Raw genomic sequence first — 21,294 nt, 5'->3', positions numbered from 1 at the left:
TGACTCTCTGACTCCCTGACTCTCTGATTCCTGACTCTCTGACTCTCTGACACCCTGACACCCTGACTCTCTGACTCCCTGACTCTCTGATTCCTGACTCTCTGACTCTCTGACACCCTGACACCCTGACTCTCTGACTCCTGACTCCTGACTCCCTGACTCTCTGACTCCTGACTCCTGACTCCCTGACTCTCTGACTCACTACCGCCCCCTGCAGGAACAGCCCTCTGAACCTGGCCGGCATGGCGGCTGAGCGCTACGCGGCTGTGTGCCTGCCGCTGCATCACGTGTGTATGTGCACGGTGTGTGTGTGCACGGTGCGTCGCACCGGCCTCCTGATGGCTCTCATCTGGTTCGTCTCCTTCCTGGCCCAGCGACCTTCACGCGACCTCTCCAGGGACGTCCTCTGCCACCAACACTTTGTCTTCAACATGCCGGCCTACACCGTCTTCAACACCGTCTTCCAGGTGTGTTTCTCGCCCAAACTACGGCCCGGGGGCCATATTCGGCCCGTCGAGCTGTTTAACCCTGTACAGTAAAAGTACACACGCCCGAAAAAGTACTTGTACTTGTTTACTTCCCACCTCCGTCAGGTTCTGCTTCTTTGACAATAAACGCTGATTCGAGTGATTCATGTTTTTTCTTTGTTTTTTTCTTTAAAAAAAAAAGAAATCATTTCATAAAATAAATAATAATAAAAAAAAATTGCTGTTCAAAAAAAAATGTTCAAAGTCAAAGTAAAAAAAAAACACAAGAGGTCTCTGGTCCTGGGGTCTCTGGTCCTGGGGATCCTGGTCCTTCGAGCTCCGAGGACCAAAGCTCCATGTCACTTCCCAAACCCTCGCGTCAGCCTCCACACAATCCAACAATGCAGGCCTTTGGCCACCAGGTGGCAGCATCTCCTCAAACGTGCAGTGGTCAAAGAGGAGCGGCGGTATGAATATTTATAGAGGAAGAGAGGAAAAAATATATATTTATTGAAAAAAAATCACTCAATCGATCAATAATATCAATGAAATATTGATATATGTAATAGATAAAAGACATGTAATTTATTATTACGAATACACATAAATATATGTATATGTGTAAACACACACACACACACACACACACACACGCACACACACACACACACACACACACACACACTGATCAGAGGAAGCAACAACAACCCTCAGAACAAAAAATAGAATCAAGGTGGAGCTCAGGAGGCGGAGGAGGAGGAGGAGGCGAAGGAGGAGGAGGTGCTGGAGGATGAGGAGGAAGAGGAGGAGGCTCCTGGAGTGGACTCCTCCAGTTGTCCCGCCACTGCCCCCCCGCCCTTGTCCCCCCCCGACTTACCTCCTCCTCCTCCTGCGGTGGTCTTTTGGCTCCTTCATCTTCTGACAGTCTGTCTTCTCCTGCAGTGGACTGAAGCTTCTCTGAGCCTCTCTCTCTCTCTCTCTCTCACTCTCTCCCTCCCTCTCTCAGGAGGAGAAAAGTGAGAGAAGTTGCCGTCATGTTTGTGAGGGAGCCCTGAGCACTGCAGTAAGTTCACTCAGTGGAAGCTCTGTGGTTCCTCCTTCAGTCTGGTCACTGTGTGACCCTGCGCTGATTTATTGACTCCTCCTCCTCCTCCTCCTCCTCCTCCTCGCTTGCGTGTCGAAGCAGCAGCAGCAGCAGCTGAGGCATCTTCTGCTGAATTATAGATTGACGTTTATTTCTGCAGGCGCAGCAGCAGCAGCAGCAGCAGCAGCAGCAGCAGCTCCAGGAGGCAGGACAGCGTGTGGCTCTGGACACCAAGGACTTCATCTGCTGCTGTTGGACTGAAGATCTGGAAGCTCTGGAGTTGAGGTGAGTGAGAGACGAACACTCCCGGAAATCACACTGGAAACAATCAGATGATGCGTTTGCTGTCCTCCTGCTCTACTACTGCTGCTCTACTACTGCTGCTCTACTACTGCTACTACTTCTCTACTACTACTGCTCTACTACTACTGCTCTACTACTGCTACTACTTCTCTACTGATGCTGCTCTATTACTGCTGCTCTACTACTGCTGCTCTACTACTGCTGCTCTACTACTACTGCTGCTCTACTACTGCTACTACTACTGCTGCTCTACTACTACTACTACTTCTCTACTACTGCTCTACTACTACTTCTCTACTGATGCTGCTCTATTACTGCTGCTCTATTACTGCTGCTACTGCTGCTCTACTACTGCTACTACTTCTCTACTGATGCTGCTCTACTACTGCTGCTCTACTACGACTACTACTACTACTACTGCTGCTACTTCTCTACTACTGCTGCTCTACTACTACTGCTCTACTACTACTTCTCTACTGATGCTGCTCTATTACTGCTGTTCTATTACTGCTGCTCTACTACTGCTACTACTTCTCTACTGATGCTGCTCTACTACTGCTGCTCTACTACTGCTGCTCTACTACGACTACTACTACTACTACTGCTGCTACTTCTCTACTACTACTACTTCTCTACTACTGCTCTACTACTACTTCTCTACTGATGCTGCTCTATTACTGCTGCTCTATTACTGCTGCTACTGCTGCTCTACTACTGCTACTACTTCTCTACTGATGCTGCTCTACTACTGCTGCTCTACTACTGCTGCTCTACTACGACTACTACTACTACTACTGCTGCTACTTCTCTACTACTGCTGCTCTACTACTACTGCTCTACTACTGCTACTACTTCTCTACTACTGCTGCTCTACTACTGCTGCTCTACTACTACTGCTCTAGTACTGCTGCTCTACTACTACTGCTCTACTACGACTACTACTGCTACTTCTATTTATCTATTTATTTATCTATCTGTTTGTTTGTCTAATTTGTTTTTGTTTTTTAAATCCAAACATCGCGATTCAGTGAGACAAATGATGCGATGTTTGCGTTCATTCTTTGTGTTGTTTTCATCTCAGTGGCTGTGACTAGCGACGCAGGGCGAAGTTAGCGACATGCTAACCCAGGGCAGCAGAGGAGCTGCTATGAATTTCAGTTCAGTTTGGTTTAGTTTAGTTCAATAAAGTGAAAAATAAAATCAGAGTTTATCGTTAGCGTCCGGAAACCATTTTAAGTTGCAACCAGCAATGCAGCTGTGGCTCCGCCCACCTCTCTTCACGCCATCATCCTGGCAGCTGCGGTGAAGAGTGTGAAGCTCCACGTCCAGAGCACTGCACTCAGGTCAACACCTGACACCACTTCCTGCGCTCACCGCTAACACCCAGCTAGCTTAACGTCGTTACGACTGCATCCGACTGGACATGCGAGGCTCCTGCAGCCTTCAGAACATCAACGCTGTGCTATTATTAGAACAAAGGCATTATTTTAGACGCATTCTTATCACTTCCTCTCCTGAAAAACAGACTTTTACAGCTCTTTGCTAACTCAGGAAACCTATAAACAAAGCAAACAGAAAGAAAAACGAAACGAAAAATGGCAACTTGGGTTTTTTTGACCCCGTCTAAAAGCAGCCGTGGAGATTTCTGCTCGGCCGTGAAACGCAACCCGCTGGGAGGAGGCGAGATTCTTTGGAGCAGGAGAAGAAAAATCTCAGGCTTCATTCCTACAGGAAGTTTCAGCGTCGTAGCAATCGCGCAAAAACTGAAAACGCGCACTTTTGTGACATTGTGATGTCACAAACCGAGCAGATCTCTCTCAGGTCAGAGACCCCGCCCCTCTGCATCCTGGCTGTAAACAGAGGGCTAAGCACTCTGCTGGAGGGTTTTTCAGAGGCGCCGGGGGCCACAAATAAAGAGCTTTTGATGAAGACTGGGACCCAACGGTTCTGTGGGCGGGACTACGTGGAGGTCGTACAAGGTCACAGATCCACTCAAAGCCACTGTTTTTGGCCATCGACCAATTTGTGTTTTGACTTAATAATAAAACTGCGACATTACATTAGAGTCAGCGTGGAGCCGGAGCAGATGAGATTAGAGGAGCTGCTGCTGCTGCTGCTCTTTGTGCTGACGAGGTCTGAGACAGGAGGTGGGGGTGGGTGGGGATGGGTGGGGTTGAGGAGGCGGGGAGACATCTGAGACTCAGCCAGACAAATTTCATAACGGCGTTGCCATCAAAGTGCTGCCTCCAAGGTCGAACCCTCAGCGTCGGCTGTGGACAAAAGTTTGGAAAAATACCAACGGTATTTCCTTCCAGCTGCTCCCTGCAGGGGGCGCCGGCCCCAAAAGAACTGCTGTTAACTGGTTAACTGTGGGATTGAACCCGCAACCTTCAGTCCGGCCTCGGGCTGCTCCGGACGCCTCAGCACTCAAGACTGGGAACTGAAGGAAGGACTGGAACTCCATGCAGTGGCGGCTCCCTCAGCAGAACTTTGGTTCTTCCTAACAGGTTTAGTTAGATCCTAGGTTTAGGTCCTAGGTTTGGGTCCTAGAGTTCTATCCAAGATTTTGATCCTAGATTCTGATAGTAGATTTTGATTCTAAATTTAGGTCCTAGGTTTAGGTCCTAGGTTTAGGTTTAGGTCCTAGAGTTCCATCCTGGATCTTGATCCAGCTCAGGGGTCCAGTGGTCGCGTGTCCGCCCTGAGACTGCTAGGTTAAGGGTTTGATCTCCAGCCAGTGCCTCCCTGCTTGGCATCCAGTATTCGAGGTTGGAGCGCCCACGTTTCCCGGGCGCAGTACCGCTGCTGCCCAACCCTCAGGAGACGATGGGTCAAATGCGGAGGACAGATTTTGCACCCTTTGGGACATGGCCCTCACTGGGACTTTGATTTTGATCCCACACGTAGATCCTGAATCTAAATCCTAGGTTTAGACCCCAGAGTTCCATCCTGGGTTTTGATTCTGGAATCCGATCCAAGATTTCAATCCTACATCGAGATCCTAGAGTTCAGTTCTAGGTTTGGAGCCCAGATCCTCTGTTTGTGTATCACGGAGGATCAGCTTTCCACCTCTGGTGACCCGCCGCGGTCCGCCCGTTTCTGGAGCAGGTGACCATGGTGAAGGAGAGCCTGCCCGGCTGGTTCCGGCAGGGCCCCCAGGAGGGTCTGGTCCATGTCAACGTGGGCGGTCTAAGGAGAAGCCTCTGCTCCAACTCGCTGAAGAAGTTTCCCGACACCCGGCTGGGAAAACTGCTGGCGTGCGACTCGGAGGAGGACATCCTGCAGGTGGGTTTGGGATCTTCAGCGGGGTCTTCGAGATCTTCCTTCCACACTCATGACCTGGGTCCCTCTCCTCTCCCCTCCTCTCCTCTCCTCTCCCCTCCTCCTCTCTCCCCTCCTCTCCTCTCCTCTCCTCTCCTCCCCTCCTCCTCTCCTCCCCTCCCCTCCTCCTCTCCTCTCCTCCCCTCCTCCTCCCCTCCTCTCCTCTCCTCCCCTCCTCTCATCCTCTCCTCCTCTCCTCCTCTCCCCTCCTCTCATCCTCTTCTCTCCTCCCCTCCTCTCCTCTCCTCCTCTCCCCTCCTCTCCTCCCCCCCTCCTCTCCTCTCCTCCTCGCCTTCCCTCCTCCTCCCCTCCTCTCCTCTCCTCCCCTCCCCTCCTCTCCTCCTCTCCTCCCCCCCTCCTCTCCTCTTTTCCTCTCCTTCCCTCCTCCTCCCCTCCTCTCCTTCCCTCCTCCTCCCCTCCTCCCCTCTCCTCCTCCTCCTCTCCTCCTCTCCTCTCCTCCTCCTCCCCTCCTCCTCTCCTCTCCTCCTCCTCCCCTCCTCTCCTCTCCTCCCCTCCTCCTCTCCTCTCCTCTCCTCCTCCTCCCCTCTCCTCTCCTCCCCTCTCCTCTCCTCCCCCCTCCTCCTCCCCTCCTCTCCTCTCCACTCCTCTCCTCTCCTCCTCTCCTCCCCCTGCCTGTGCAGGTGTGTGACGACTACGATGTGCAGCGGCAGGAGTTTTACTTTGACAGGAACCCGAGCCTCTTCCCGTACGTCCTGCACTTCTACCAGACGGGGAAACTCCACATCATGGAGGAGTTGTGTGTCTTCTCCTTCAGGTCCGTCTGAACACACACACACACGCACACACACACACAAACAGGAGCTGCCGAGTCACTTTGAGGTGTTGTGTATCCGTGGAGCTGCCAGAGAGTCGTGGGAGGTTTTTCACCTGGAACACATCCAGCAGGGGGCGCAAAAAGCATTCTGTACTTGAGTGAAAGTACTGACACCTGTGTAGACAAACAAAACAGTCTGGCAAAAGTACTGATTCAACTCCTGTACTCCAGTAAAAGTAACACGGTAATGTTTTCTGATCATTTTGAAAAGATGAGAAAGTTGTGATAGAATTATCTGGACTGAACTGGTCAGAGGTCAGAGGTCAAAGGTCTTGATGAGCATTGGACCCCAAAATAACCTCCAGCCTCCACAGCATCGTCCTCTTCTGCACTCCACTGCACAACAGCAGAGGTCCCACAGGTCCGCTTCATGCAACAACAACAACTAGAAAATAAATGAGAAGTTTGTTAAAACACGAAGCAGCGTGTTTTTCCAACGCAGCCAGTAGAAAGTAGAGAACTGAGTCCAAGTGCAGGGAGTCAACGTGAAACAGTCGCCAGGGAGAGAAACACTCACGCAAAAGTACAAATACCTGAGGAACTATACTTTGGTACAGAGTACAAAGTCTTTGTGTCTTGTTACTCCCAGCCAGGAAATCGAGTACTGGGGCATCAACGAGTTCTTCCTGGACTCGTGCTGCAGCTACCGCTACCACGACCGCAAGCTGGAGAGCAGCCGGCGCCGCAGCTGGGACGACGACAGCGACGCCAGCAGCATCGACACGTCGGTGGACGAAATATCCGACCTGAACAGGTAGAGGGCTGCCGGGCCGTGTGTGTGTGTGTGTGTGTGTGTGTGTGTGTGTGTGTGTGTTTGTGGACGGGAAGCGCCGCCTCCTCACCGCCGCCCTCTACCACTGCCAGGGACATCCAGCTGTTCCAGGAGGTGCGCTGCGGCGCCGTGAGGAAGTGTCTGTGGCTGACCCTGGAGAACCCGGGCTACTCCATCCCCAGTAAGCTCTTCAGCCTGCTCTCCATCAGCGTGGTGCTCACCTCCATCGCCACCATGTGCATCAACAGCATCCCAGAGCACCAGGTCGGTCCGGCCAATCGCAGCCAGAGGCTGGCTAGCTAGATAGCTAGCTAGCTAGCTCCTCCGGGTCGGATGGGGGTGGTGGTGGGGGGGGGCGGGGGGGGGGGGGGCGGGGGGGGGGATGCAGAGAGCTTACGCATGTCTATCCGATGTTTTTTTTTTCAACGGCTGAGAAAAGATTTCCCTTTCGTTAATGAGCAATACTATAGTCAGCCACAAGGGGCTGTTGTGATCTTGTAGGGTTTCCATACCTGCGATTTCTAACCGAAAAACTGAAATCAAAGTAAAGCTAATCCTAGATTTAGATCCCAGATTTAGATCCTAGATTAGACCCTATATGTAGATCCTACAGCTAGTATATATATATATATATATACATATATATGTATATATATATATACATATATATATATATATATACATATATATACATTTACACGAGAGAGAAGTGTGTGTGTTCCTGACAGAACTGACGTGCAGTACAGGGGAACCACGGAACCAATCCTCTTCTGTGATTCTCAGACTTTCGACGGTGAAGGGAATCTGCTGGAGGACCCCACCATGCAGGCCCTGGAGGTGTTCTGCACCTGCTGGTTCACCTTGGAGGTGAGCAGAGCGCTACAAGCGAGAGCCACATCCTCCCTCAGAGGTGCAGTGTTGCCAACAGAGAACCCCCCCCCCCCTGCCCTGAAGGTGGTGATGCGCCTGCTCCTGGCGCCCAACAAGAAGAAGTTCTTCCGTCACCCGCTGAACATCATCGACATGGCGTCCGTGGCTCCCATCTACATCACCCTCTTCTTCGACCTGGCAGTGGGATCCGAGTCTGAGCTGGGAGACCTGGGACGGCTCATACAGGTCTGAATGTGTCCCGTGAGACTGAGTGCGGTGGTCCCGGTCTCTCACCCGCTGCCTGTCCCCCTCAGGTCTTCCGCCTGATGAGGATCTTCCGGGTGCTGAAGTTGGCCCGGCACTCCACAGGCCTGCGGTCGTTGGGGGCGACTCTGAGGGTGAGTCGGCACTCAGCCACTCCCCCCCCCATGTTCACTATGGTATATGCCACCTTTGACCTCTTGGGTGCCATGTAACATTAGATACTTGGACAATGAGAAGGTCTCAGACCAGGTTTTGGGTATTCTGTGCTCTAGAGGTGACACCCAGCCAGGGAACCACTCGCTGATAGTCCTGTAGATACCAGGTGACTCATCATGGAGGTGTGAACCAGATGTGGTCTGGCCTCCACCAGGTTCACCCTTAGACAGCAGAACCTTACAGCCAGTTCTCGGCTGGGTCTCGCCCCTGCAGCACAGCTACCGCGAGGTGGGCATCCTGCTGCTGTACCTGGCAGTCGGAGTCTCCGTCTTCTCCGGCATCGCCTACACCGCCGAGTACGAGGAGGTAGGAGTCGCAACCACTTTTCCTGGGACCCCCCCCCCCCCCCAGGAACCACAGAGCCTGACCTGTGTCTGGTTTGTCCAGGACGCGGGTCTGGACACCATCCCTGCCTGCTGGTGGTGGGGCACGGTCAGCATGACCACGGTGGGCTACGGAGACGTGGTGCCCGTCACGGTGGCGGGCAAGCTGGCGGCCGGCGGCTGCATCCTGGGTGGGACCCTGGTGGTGGCGCTGCCCATCACCATCATCTTCAACAAGTTCTCCCACTTCTACCGGCGGCAGAAGGCCCTGGAGGCGTCGGTGCGCCACAACAACCGGCGGCGCAAGGCCAGGCCGAGCTGCCAGGAGGCGGCCGCGGGCGACGAGAGCGATGACAGCCTGAACGACGACGACATCGACGACATCGACGACGACGACGTGGGCTACGGGGGGGGCCTGGTCAACTACAGCTTCGTAGAGCACCCGTCCTACACGTCCACACTGAAGTAGGAGCGGGTACGACTGCTGTGAGGGTGGCCACCAGGGGGCAGGATTCCAGGAAGTGGCTTTTGTGAAACGGAAACGAGGGGAACTCTTGGCTCCTGCAGGGGGGGCAACCTGGACACTGGGTGGGGCCACAGTGGGGTCTACAGTGTGCAAGGGAGGGGGTGGGGGTAGTGGAGCAGCAGCAGATGGATGGAGTGTTGTGGTGACCAACCTCCAACAGAGTCTTTGCAGCCCCGCAGTGTTCAGCTCTTTATTGACACGACTCTGAAAACACTTTAAAAATTGATGAAATGCAGATATTAAGAAGTATTTATTATCAATATAATTTCTTCAAGTTCGGCGAGCCACATTAGAAAGCCTAGCGGGCTGCATATGGGCCCCCGGGCCGTAGTTTGCCAACGCCTGTTCTAGCCCGTTCCACGAGGGGGTTATCTGCGACTCCCAGTCTGTTGCTGCGCTAGCACAAGCAGGTGAAGCTAACCCGCTAACCTGCTAACCCGCTAACCTGCTGGGCTTTCATTGGCTGAACCCAGAGCTTCTCTCTGACTCCTCCCTCACACGCTGCTTCTTTCATCCAGCGATTCTCAAACTGAGTGCTTGACTTGTACAATAATGCAAACATGTTGTTACTTTTCCTCTTTTACTCTGGAGAGGTTGCATTTTATTTTTAAATAAGATCATTTTCCCTCTTTTGCACTAACTGTTGCTGTAATAATGTCAATTTCCCCAATGTGGAATTTAACTAAGGCATCGATTCTATTCTATTCTATTCTAACATGTTCAACTTGATGGTATAAGGGGATGAAACTGTCTTGCTCTAGTTACTGACTGACTGACTGACTGACTGACTGATTGACTGACTGATTGATTTTCTTTGCTTGTATGAAAGGATGAAAACACAACGCTTGGGCAACAACCGCAACAAAGTCAGTCAAAATGTCCAAAACACGCTTCATAAACTTTATTTAAACTACAGTGTAAAAAAATAAAAGCATTCAGTGTAAAAATGTACAAAAGTCCTCTTCTGTGTGCCGGGTCGAGCCGCTGACAATCCAACAGCCGAGTGAAGGAACGTCCACTGGGAGACCGCACGGCCCCCTGGTGGTCGACACCGGGGGGGACAAACTACAAATATTCATGTCGGACTTGTTTTGTTGCATTTTTCTCCATTTGTCCCTTTATTAATTCTGTTAACAATCCAGAGTTGCGACCTGGACAGCGTGAACAAGGCAGCAGCTAAAGCAGTTCAGCAGGATTCAGACACTGGAAGAAACTCTGGCTTCTCATTACAACAACAACTATTATTATTATTTAAATTAGACCCTGATTAAAGTTGCTACTCTGCCTCCCAAAGAAATCCTCAGTTTTCAAGAAATAACAATAACTAATAACAATAACTAATAACAATAACGAATAACTAACTCCATTTAAGGGAGGTTGCAGTTGTTCAAAGACAGCAGACAGGAAGTGAGACGTGGAGCAGCAGCCAATAGGCTTCGTCCCTTTCCAAGCCAACACAACTCCAACACAACTTGCCAGAGCAGAAGAACCTCAGAACCCACATCTGATCATGTGACCTACCTCAGACACTCACATTGGTTGGTTTGGTTTTTGTTTTTGTTGCTGTAACATAAATGAACAAAGGTTGCAAAAGCAGGAAGGAAAACCTTTTTCTCTGTCATTCAACACAAAACCCTGAGGAGTCCTGGCAGCCAAAACCTCCACAACCTCTCTGCTGTGTGTATCAATATATATACTCACAAGTGTGTGTGTGTGTGTATACACATACATATATATACATTCATATACACACATATATATATACACACACACACACACACACACACACACACACATATATATGTATACTGTGTGTATGTATATGTGTGTGTATAATATATATATATATATATACATAAATGCACATATACATATCTATATATGTCAATATATAAATGTATATACACATACACACATACATATATTATATTCTATAGTTCAGGGTAACAAAGCGCCGCCTCCAGTTGCAACCAATCAGAGGGCTTGCTGAGGTCCAGGATGTTGATCAAAGGTTCTTCTTTAACACTGACAGTCTGTTTGTGGAACCAAAACTGAACCATCATCATCATCATCATCATCATCATCATCATCATCAGCTGGTGGTGCAGTGTGACTCCAAACAGTCAAAGTGCTCTCGTCACGTCTCTCCAACTCTCCAAGTTTCAACACATTAGGAAAGAAAATGTACCCCCCCTGCCCCCCCCCACCCCCCAAATAAAAAACAAATAAAAACCATCTAACAAATAAAGAAGGTGTAACTTTAAAAGGCGTTTTAGATCATAAGGCTTCCAAGTGAGTGCACAGAACGTTAGAAGAACGCACGCACGTACCAAAGTCAAACCGTACCACAGGTTGAGACACAATCGCACAACTTTTACGACTTGAAAATTCCACAGGATCTCAAGCAGGCCAGAAGAGAAGGGACAGAAATCAGAGCATGTTCTCCTTCTCAAGCAGCGGAACGTCTGCCGAGGTGAAGACCGTCCGTCGCTGGCAGAAGAAGAAGTCTTCTCACCCTCTGTCTGCTCAGACGTCGTGCTGCTGGCGCCCCTTCTTGGCCTGGATGGCGTCCAGGATGGGCTTCCTCTTGGCCTGGTAGCGCTGGCGGATCTCCTCCATCTCCTGCTCCATCTGCGGCTGCAGGGAGGCTAGCCGCTCACGCAGCTCCGCCGCGGTCCACGAGCTCACCTGCGGAGGGGGAGACACACCCCACTTCACTGGAGGACACGCCCACACTTTGACAGCGGCTAACCATGCTAAAAGACAATCGCGCGGCGTCTGCGTTGCTACGTTTGTTTTTTGGTGGCGGCTAACAACGCTCAAAACAATCGCGCAGTGAGTCACTATGTTTTTGGCAGGAGCTAACGATGCTAACAAACAACAAATACTTGGGTACACAGCATTTCTCTGTTGCTTTCGCCATGACTCCGCCCCCCTCACTCGCTCCACATGGTTTGCGAACTCAACCAAAAGCAGTGACTTGGAGGCGGGCATCTAACGCAGTGAGGCTCAATCTGATTGGCCAAATTTCTTTACAGCCAGCGCATGGATGAACAAAATATTTATCGCAGTGTTTACGAGATGTCTATTGCGATATCGACACGTTTACGATATATTGTGCAGCCCAGCCTTTCATGAATGAAAAGAACTTGAACCCACACACACACACACACACACACACACACACACACACACACACACACACACACACACACACACACACAGGTCCCTGGAGTCCCGCCTCCCAGCAGCACTCTGCTCTCCTCTATTTATGAGCTTCGATCCATGTGGCTAAAATAAGGCGGGCGTTCCCCCGGGTGGGGGCGGGGGGGAGGGTTGGGGCAGTGGAAGGTGGTGGTGGGGGTGGGGAGTTCCGGGTCCTCGACCAGGGTCACCCTGGACCAGAGACTCACCGGCGGTACTAAACAACAGCACAGCTCGCTAGCACAGCTCGCTAGCACTGCTGCCGTCGTCATCGTGTTGACAGACACAGCAACCGCTTCTTCTTAGCTCAGCAAATCTGTCAAGGTTCTGCGGGAGAAGTGCATGACAGGTCGTCCCAGTGACACCAGCAGCATCAACCCGTAGTGGTAACAACTGCAACTGCAACTGCAACTACATCAAGGCGCTGACCAGAGGCAGTGAGTCTGAGGCTGGATCGATGATAAAACCCTCAGCCAGGGTTTATTCTGAGCTGTGTGTGTGTGTGTGTGTGTGTGTGTGTGTAGCTACTGGAGCTACTGTTGGATTCTGGTAACACGGCAGTCGCTGCTGACCTTCCACACGGATCAGTTACCAGCGAGCCCGGGGGACGGGGGGGTGGGGAGTAGCTTAAGGTTAATATGTATATACACACACACACACACACACCCTGAGAGACTGTTTTATATCAAAGTTCCCATTATATCGGTGGAAGCAGGTGAGCCCTGTGTGATGTCACCAAGGGCGCAGTGTGAGGTACTCACCACCTGGAGGTCTGCATCTGCGTGGCTCCGCCCCCCCTGGCCACTGTGGGCGTCGGCCTCCTGCTGTTCAAAGTACTGCATGAAGGACGGCTTGGCCTCCGTCTGGTCCCGCCCTGCTGGCGAGGGAGGGGACACACAAGGGGTCAAAGGTCAAATGAGTCATCGGCATTCTGTCAGAGTCATACTATACTAACTCTACAGTAGAGTCAGTACAGTCCAGCAGCTAAGTAGTGTAAGTATTAGTCACAGTCGTAGTGAGTGCTTGTACTCCCACAGAGGCCCTCAAACCTCCTGACTGTCAAACAGCCGTCTGTCAGTGGATGATGGAGCTTCACTGACTGGACCTTCACTGACTGGACCTTCACCAGCAGCACAGCAGCACTGACAACTACAGTGACACATTAACAATGCAGGCTGTACTTATAAAGGAGGAGGAGGAGGAGATAGAGGAGGAGAGGGAGGAGAGGAGAAGGAGCGCTACCTCCTGGAAGTAGCTACTTCCTGGCTAACTAAGCAGCTACCTCCTGGCTAACTAAGTAGCTACTTCCTGGCTAACTGAGTAGCTACTTCCTGGCTATCTAAGTAGCTACTTCCTGGCTATCTGAGTAGCTACTTCCTGGCTAACTGAGTAGCTACTTTCTGGCTAACTGAGTAGCTACTTCCTGGCTAACTAAGTAGCTACTTCCTGGCTAACTAAGCAGCTACTTCCTGGCTAACTAACAGCTACCTCCTGGCTAACTAAGCAGCTACCTCCTGGCTAACTAAGTAGCTATTTGCAGGCTAGCTAAGTAGCTACTTGCAGGCTAGCTAACTAAGTAGCTACTTGCAGGCTAGCTAACTAAGTAGCTACTTGCAGGCTAACTAAGCAGCTACTTCCTGGCTAACTAAACAGCTCCTTCCTGGCTAACTAAGCAGCTCCTTCCTGGCTAACTAAGTAGCTATTTGCAGGCTAGCTAAGTAGCTACTTGCAGGCTAGCTAACTAAGTAGCTACTTGCAGGCTAACTAAGTAGCTCCTTCCTGGCTAACTGCAGCCAGTGTTCCAGTGCAGATATCTCTATTTGAAGAACTGTAACTTGAGGCCTGACTGTTGACGCCTGCCTGGCGTCTTTGATTGTCCTCCAGACAGCAGCGTGACGTCAGTCTGAGGTCTGAACCTTTATGTGGCAATGAAATCCATTTATAGCTGCTCAACCAAGACACCAAGCCAGCCTGCGGATTGATCATCACCTGCGACTGCTTGTTGACGAGGTCGTCAAGATAACTGGCATCAGAGCAAAACATCAAAGTGGGATGTGAGCGAGAGCGCCACCTGCTGCTGACAGACACTGATGGACATGATGAAAAGCAGCTGCACTGCTGGTGGACAACCAGAAGTGTGTGTGTGTGTGTGTGAGACATGTGAATGAATGCTGCGTGTCCCTTCAAATTAAAAGGCCTTTGTGTTCTTCACCTCATTCTGTAATTCCATTAGACACAATGGATATCTGATCTAATACTGGTAATATCTACCATCCACACACACACACACACACACACACACACACACACACACACATACACACACACACACACACACACACACACACACACAGCTGTTAATGTCATTACAACATCAAAGTGTTTCCTGATGCAATAGAAGGTCATTAAATCAGAGTATCTGTGTGTGTGTGTGTGTGTGTGTGTGTGTGTGGAGACCAAACTGCAACTCATCCTAATACACAACTGCAGTCTCTCTCTTGCTCTCTCTCACTCACTCACACACACACACACACACACACACACACACACACACACACACACACACACACACACACACACACTCTAATATTAGAAGCTGACACCCTAGCGCAGCGTCAGAGGACATGGTGGAGGCTCTGCGCCCCCTGGTGGACAAAAGGCTGCAGTGCTCACTCTTCATGGTGCCGTCGGCGCCGCCGTCCTCGTCCTCCTGCTCTTCATCGTCTGAGTTGATGACCATGGTGCCCAGCCGCGACTGCATGGTGCCCTGGCGCTCCACCATGGTGCCCGACACAGAGCCGGCCGCTCGGATGGTCCCAGTGTCCCCCGTCCTGGTCCGGACCATCGTCCCCTGGTCCACCTCATCCTCCTCCTGGAGACACCACAAGACCACACTGCCTGGATGAGGATGATGAAGAGGTGAGGAGGGTGGTGGTGATGATGGTGATAATGTGATGATGTTGATGATGGTGAAGATGATGATGATGGTTTATAAAGATGATGGTGATGATGATGATGATGATGATGGTGATGATGATGATGATGATGGTGATGATGTGATGATGTTGATGATGGTGATGATGATGAAGATGATGGTGATGATGATGAAGATGGTTTATGAAGATGATGATGATGATGAAGATGATGGTGATGATGGTTTATGAAGATGATGGTTTATGAAGATGACGATGATGATGATGGTGATAATGTGATGAAGAGGAGGGTGGAGCTCCGTGCAACACAAAAACACACACACAGAAAACCGCTGGGGTGCAGAGATGAATCCAGTGGAGAGCGTGAAGACCTCCCCACCAGCAGGGGCAGCTGATCAATGCTCCTCCACTGACACTTCCCTCTCTCTCTACAACAACAACACTGAACGTAACGAGCGTCTGCTAACCGAGTTGTCGTCGTCGTCGTCGTCGTCCTGGGCCTCCCGCTGCCGCCGCTGCTCCGCCTCCTCCTGCCTCTTCTGCTTCACCTCCAAGGCGTCGGCGAGCAGAGCTCGCAGGGTGGAGTTGGGCTTGGCCGAGCGGATGAAGTCGTGCTGGAGGAAGGACAGCAGGGAGGTCACGGTGGCTCATTGTTGAGTCTGTTGCAGTTGCTTCCGTCACCACTGGAACCGAGCAGAACCTCGATATGGCCATGATAAGAGGTGGCGATGGAAACATCTGCACCTGGAAAAACCTCTCAAACACGGCTGAAAGGTTCTCGAAGCTCTCATCAGACACAAGAGTGTCATGGAAGCACCGTGTGCTCCCTCTCACCTGCAGCAGGTGCGTGGCGGTGGCCCGGGTCTCCGGGTTCTTCACCAGACACTTGCTGACAAAGTCCCTGAAGGAGGCGGACCAGAGGTCAGGGGTCGTGAAGGTCGGGGGTGGGTTGGTGGGGATCATGAAGATGGCCTGAAAGAGCAAGGCCACGCGTTAACCTGGGGGCGGGGCTTGGTGAAGGGTGCCGACTCCGCCCCCTCACTCACTCACCCTCATGGGGTGGATGTCGGCGTAGGGCGGTTTGCCCTCGGCCATCTCCAGCGCCGTGATGCCCAGCGACCAGATGTCGGCCACGCAGTTGTAGCCGATCTCCTGGATGACTTCCGGCGCCATCCAGAAGGGGGTGCCGATCACCGTGTTCCTCTTGGCCATGGTGTCCTGGGGATCAGATCAGCTGGGTGAAAACCCGGCACAGTGAGGAGCAGGACTGGGGCCGTGGGTCCATTCCGGTTCCAGAACAATTCTCCTTTTTCAATTTCAAAAGAGCAACAAAATAAAGTGAAGGCAAGACAGCGACACCGCCTGCGTCTCAATCCAGGGTCTGCATCCTTGGAAGGAAGCGTCCTCCCAAGGACCCGGCCCAGAAGGACCGACCCAAACCCCGCCTCCCCGGTAACCACAGGGGACGGTCTAGCCTTTAGCGTATTTCCAGGTTGCGTCACCGCCGTTCCCTCCTGCTGGCCAACCCCGGAAGTGATGTTTTCATAGCATCAAGCTAACCATTGGTTCGCCATCTAACGATGGCGTTGGATGTTCAAATCAGTAAAAAGCCTGCGTTAAAAACTGAATACTTGATGTGAAACTTCAATACTTCAATTTATATGTGGTGTCTTTGCCAGTAGATGGCGCTAATTTCAGCCGACTTCCCAGGATCCCAGGATGCTTTGCAGCAGCACGCAAAGCATCCTGGGATACAGGAGGAGGTGAAGGATAGTAGCGCTGCAGCCTTGGCTAACAGTAGGGTGCATTTGGAGCGTCCTTCTGACTATTGGGAATTGGGAGGAGCCTTCCCGCAGTGCTATGACGCAACTTCCTTTCCAATGCAGCCTTGGAAGGATGCAGAGCCTGAACCGAGACACAGCACCAGCGGCTGGCAGCGGCGCAGTGTGTCGGTACCGTGAGCTGTCCGGCCACCCCGAAGTCGGCCAGCTTGGCCTGACCCTCGGAGCTCAGCAGGATGTTCCCGGCCTTGATGTCCCGGTGGATCTTCCTCATGAAGTGCAGGTACTCCAGACCCTTCAGGGTGGAGTGCAGGATGGTGGCGATCTCCTCCTCCCTCAGCTGACACACACACACACACACACACACACACACACAGAAGTCTATGGTCATACACAGTGGCTGTGTGTGTGTGTGTGTGTGTGTGTGTGTGTGTGTGTGTGTGTGTGCCCTGCACCGCCTACCGTCTTGTTTCGTATCCTGATGATGTCGGACACGGAGCCGGCGCCGCAGTACTCCATGATGATCCAGAGGTCGCTGTCCTTGAAGTAGCTGCCATAGTAACGCACCACATAAGGGCTGAGGACACACACACACACACACACACACACACACACACACACACACACACACACACGTAAACGCCAAAAATATTCATGGTATCTATTTCATTTATTGAAAAAATAAAAACAAAAAAAAAAGAAATCATGAGAATTGTGATCTCAATTCTAAGCAAAACAATGAAATAAAAATGTATTAATCATAATTTTCATTTGATCCAGAACTGGGCAGTCAGTGAGTTTTGGAGTGTGTGTGTGTGTGTGTGTGCACCTGTTGCACTGCTGCATGATGGAGATCTCCTTGATGATCTCCTGCAGGTCCGACTCCACCGGCACCTGTTTGATGGCCACGATCTCCCCGGTCTCCTTCAGGTGGGCCTTGAACACCGAGCCGTAGGACCTGCACACACACACACACACACACACACACACACACACACACACACACACACACACACACACACACACACACACACACACACACAGTCAGGTGTCAGCTGTCCCTCTCTGTCTGTCTGTCTGTTGGACTAACTGACTCCCAGACTGACTGACTGTCTGTCTGTCTGAGCAGGTGACAGACAGACAGACAGACAGTCAGTGGCTGTCTTGCTCTCTGGAGCCTGGAGGTGGCGCCGTGAGAGAGCTGTGTGGCCTCATCGCAGCGCAATCACATGAAAAGGGAAAAGAGAAGAGAAAGGACAGAACAGCGCCCCTCCCTCCTGAAGACGTGACGGCGGCTCATCTCTCCATCACAGAGACCAGAAGAAAAAATAGAACCCGCGGCGTCAACGCGGCAACTCGAAACAACAGGAAGTGCGTTGGGAAACAGGAAACGAGGTGCGTGACGGGCTGAGCGATGGGGGAGGGATGGGCGGGTGAAGATGACGAAAGAGAGAGAGAGAGAGGGAGAGGGAAATTTAAAGGTGAATAAGGCGTGTCGGCCTGTGTGTGTGTGTGTGTGTGTGTGTGTGTGTGTGTGTGTGTGTCAGTCACCCTTCTCCCAGCTTCTCCAGCACGTCCAGCACCTCCTCGGGCTGCTTGGTCAGATTGTCCTCACTCAGCTTCTTCAGCTGCCTGACACACAAACACAAACATACAAGGTCACACCAGCAGTTGGAGGTCGAAGGTTGAACCAATCACAAGTCATTTCTGCTGCTGCTGTAATTATTGTCCGCTGTGCTTCTACCTCTCCTGCAAACTTCCATTTATGAGTCGATGTGGAACCAACAGTAAAAGAAGAAGGAAAACACAACAACACACAATTGTGTAGCGGGCCGGCAAAAGTGAAAGTGTATTTTCTGCGTTTTATCAATTCTGCTGGCTTGAAATTTTCTCTCCGTATCATTTTCTATAAAAATGTAAAAATTGTTGTTTGTGTAGCGACTTCGGCGCTCGCTCTTCATCGCCAGCGCAAACACAGCAGGAAGTGCAGGGAGAGACGATTGCCTCATCTGAAGAAGAGCCATCAGTCGAGCAAAGACAAAAATAGCCTCGCACGCCCACAAGAATAGATGCAGCCGGTGACGGGAAGCTCCAAAATAAAAGAGATAACGCCGAGGGTGACTGGAGGAGGGTTTTCAAAGGAGCCATCCAACAAGTCACTGGAGTCACTGCTGCATTTGACTGGTGCTGCGTTTCCTGACCAGAAGCAGGAAGTCCAACAGACAAACAAATTTAGGAAAAAACAAAAAAACACCAATCAAACGTTCAAGGATCAGAGTCCTGGTTAGCATTCGCTACAGTAGCCTTGCTTTATTTGTTAATTTAGTATTTTGATTCCTTGTCTAATTGCTAAAAAATAATGTATTTTTATTTAAATTTAAGTCTAACTTGTTTCTAAAATTTGGGCAAAGTAAAGTTGCGACTTGCCGGTGTTTCCACTGCATGGTGTGAAGCGGCCGAGCCGTAATGGGAGATTTGATGAGAATGACGTTTGATTTTGCTTGTTGCTTGTTGACGTTTGTTAGCTGCCCAGAATGGTTTCTATATTTTCCTCTTTGATGATGTGTTAAAAACATTCCGTCTCCTCCTGCGTCCAATCATAACGCGCCATTTTCCACTGGTCAGGTGACCCCGTACGCCAAAAAAGTGTTTCCATGACACTTTAGCCATATTCCTCTGTATGAATCCGTCTGAAAAACCTCCTGGTGAGAGCCTCAACACCTTTCAGACATATCGGAGAGGTTTCTCCAAGTGCAGCCGTTTCCATCACCAGGTTTTATGGCCATGTTTAGGTTCTGGGCAGTTCTGGGGGTGGGGGAGGGGGCATGGGAACGCAGTTACTGAAGCAAAGTGTGGATTTTGGGGGGAATTTTTCCTTGATGTTGGATTTGAAACAACTATCTGCACATTTAAGAGCAGAGTGAATGAACGCCACAGCGGTGTGTGGATCGTCTCAGGAGATGACCGTCAACTTGTTGTGCAGCAACAGCTTTGTTTTTTGGTTGTTTTGTTTTGTTAAGATGACGAAGACGAACGAAACGATGTTGGACACGGCTGATTTCCTCCCCAACCTGATGACTGAATGATACTGAGGGGAATTCCACCTGGGATCAGCAATACCCATCAGATACAAATACTTTGAGCAAATGCCTAAGTGTGTGTGTGTGTGTGTGTGTGTGTGTGTGTGTGTGTATTAAAAAAGAATCCCAGAAAGAATGACATGATAGTGCGACCCTGCACTGATGCTGAACATCATTTAGATTCAACCATGTCATCTTCTACCTAAAACGTTAGTTGTTTTTTTTTCTCTTTATTTTGCTGCTGACGTGACGCATTAGCACACATGACTGAAGTGTCAAGAGTTTGAAATTTATTTGTTGTAGCATCCATTCGCACATCACTACTTAACACTCGGACTACTCGGCAGGTGATGGTGACAGGTGTTCAACCTGTTTGTTTGACTGATTGGTCCATGAAATAAAACTAAACCAACTGTCATTTGGTTCGACACATGTCGACGCAGCAGCAGGCGACACAAACTGAGCAGTATTTCGTGCGCTGTAATGTCATCAAGCAGGAGCAGCGTCAAGTTGGCCGACGCCACGCTGTTCGACTCTCAGCCCGCCGCCGCTCGGCGTCACCCCGGCTGTACCGACCGAACAGCCGCCGGTGTGAAGCCGCCGCCGGCTCCCTTAGGGGCGGGTCGCTAGCCTGGGCTGCTTACCTGCGAGGGTGGTTCCTCATATGCACTTTAGTTTCCTTATTCTCCATGACGTCGCTCCCAGTGGGGGGGAAGAAAGTTCGTGAAAGTTTTCGCCGTAGTGACCCGCTGCTAATTCGCTGGCTAGCTGGCTAAGCGGCAGCGGAACAGTCTTCTTAGCTCGCTGCTAACTAGCTGGCTAGGTGGCTAAGCGGCAACAGAGAAGTCTTCTTAGCTCGCTGCTAACTAACTGGCTAGTTGGCGAAGCGGCGGCTAGCTGACAGCTAACGACCTGCCCCTAGTTCCGGTGCCGTCCCGTCCTCCTGGAGGGGCTGCTGCTGATGCCGCGACACGAGTTCCGACTCTCTATCATTTCGACAAGCGGGTCTCCTAGAGAGTGTGTGCCGCCAGGCCGCTCCTTTGGGTCGGACACATCCTCTTCCCGAGTGCGGACAAACTTTTCCCCCTGTTTGTTGAACGAACCCGCTCTGCGGCTCGCAGCCTCCCCGACATCCGCTTCAAACAGCAAGAACCCGGAAGAGCGGCGCAACGGTGGGCGGGGCCCACACAGCCACACTCGTTTTTCTTTTTTAGAGGTTGAGCCCGAGGGGGGCGCCAGATACGCTTGCAAAAAAAAAAAAGAAACCTTACAGGAATAATTCTTTCAACAGCAAATACCACTACTACTACTAACA

The 21,294-nt window shown here is 51.0% G+C and overlaps 2 protein-coding genes and 1 long non-coding RNA gene across 4 annotated transcripts in view; 1 reads left to right on the top strand and 2 right to left on the bottom strand.

Annotated features, from left to right (window-relative positions):
* The window catches only part of LOC142879788 (uncharacterized), a 236,548-nt gene that overhangs the window by 74,354 nt on the left and 140,900 nt on the right, over positions 1 to 21,294 (bottom strand). The window lies entirely within an intron of this gene.
* LOC142879792 (delayed-rectifier potassium channel regulatory subunit KCNS2) lies at positions 4,782 to 8,924 on the top strand. Its single transcript, XM_076013271.1, has 9 exons — positions 4,782 to 5,139; positions 5,817 to 5,950; positions 6,600 to 6,764; positions 6,875 to 7,046; positions 7,566 to 7,649; positions 7,737 to 7,898; positions 7,967 to 8,050; positions 8,346 to 8,438; positions 8,520 to 8,924. The coding sequence occupies exons 1-9, from the start codon at positions 4,969 to 4,971 to the stop codon at positions 8,922 to 8,924; spliced, it is 1,470 nt and encodes a 489-aa protein (XP_075869386.1). The 5' UTR covers positions 4,782 to 4,968.
* Positions 9,861 to 21,144, bottom strand: LOC142879770 (serine/threonine-protein kinase 4-like). Of its 2 annotated transcripts, XM_076013228.1 has the most exons (11): positions 20,624 to 21,143; positions 18,451 to 18,531; positions 17,729 to 17,857; positions 17,362 to 17,476; positions 17,075 to 17,239; positions 16,169 to 16,336; positions 15,953 to 16,090; positions 15,586 to 15,732; positions 14,859 to 15,057; positions 12,947 to 13,059; positions 9,861 to 11,669 (listed from the first exon to the last, which is right to left on the bottom strand). In XM_076013228.1, the coding sequence occupies exons 1-11, from the start codon at positions 20,668 to 20,670 to the stop codon at positions 11,508 to 11,510; spliced, it is 1,464 nt and encodes a 487-aa protein (XP_075869343.1). In that variant the 5' UTR covers positions 20,671 to 21,143; the 3' UTR covers positions 9,861 to 11,507. The 2 variants fall into 2 exon arrangements, with proteins under 2 accessions (XP_075869343.1, XP_075869344.1); XM_076013229.1 differs by lacking the exons at positions 9,861 to 11,669; positions 12,947 to 13,059 and adding an exon at positions 14,639 to 14,669 and having other exon boundaries at positions 14,750 to 15,057; positions 20,624 to 21,144.

The sequence above is a fragment of the Nelusetta ayraudi genome, unplaced genomic scaffold (assembly GCF_046127955.1).
Source record: "Nelusetta ayraudi isolate G7.1 ecotype Tasmania unplaced genomic scaffold, CSIRO-AGI_Nayr_v1 ptg000146l, whole genome shotgun sequence".
Taxonomy (NCBI): Eukaryota; Metazoa; Chordata; class Actinopteri; order Tetraodontiformes; family Monacanthidae; genus Nelusetta; species Nelusetta ayraudi.
Note: the sequence above shows the minus strand (reverse complement) of the source record. Positions and strands in the feature narration are given on the sequence as shown.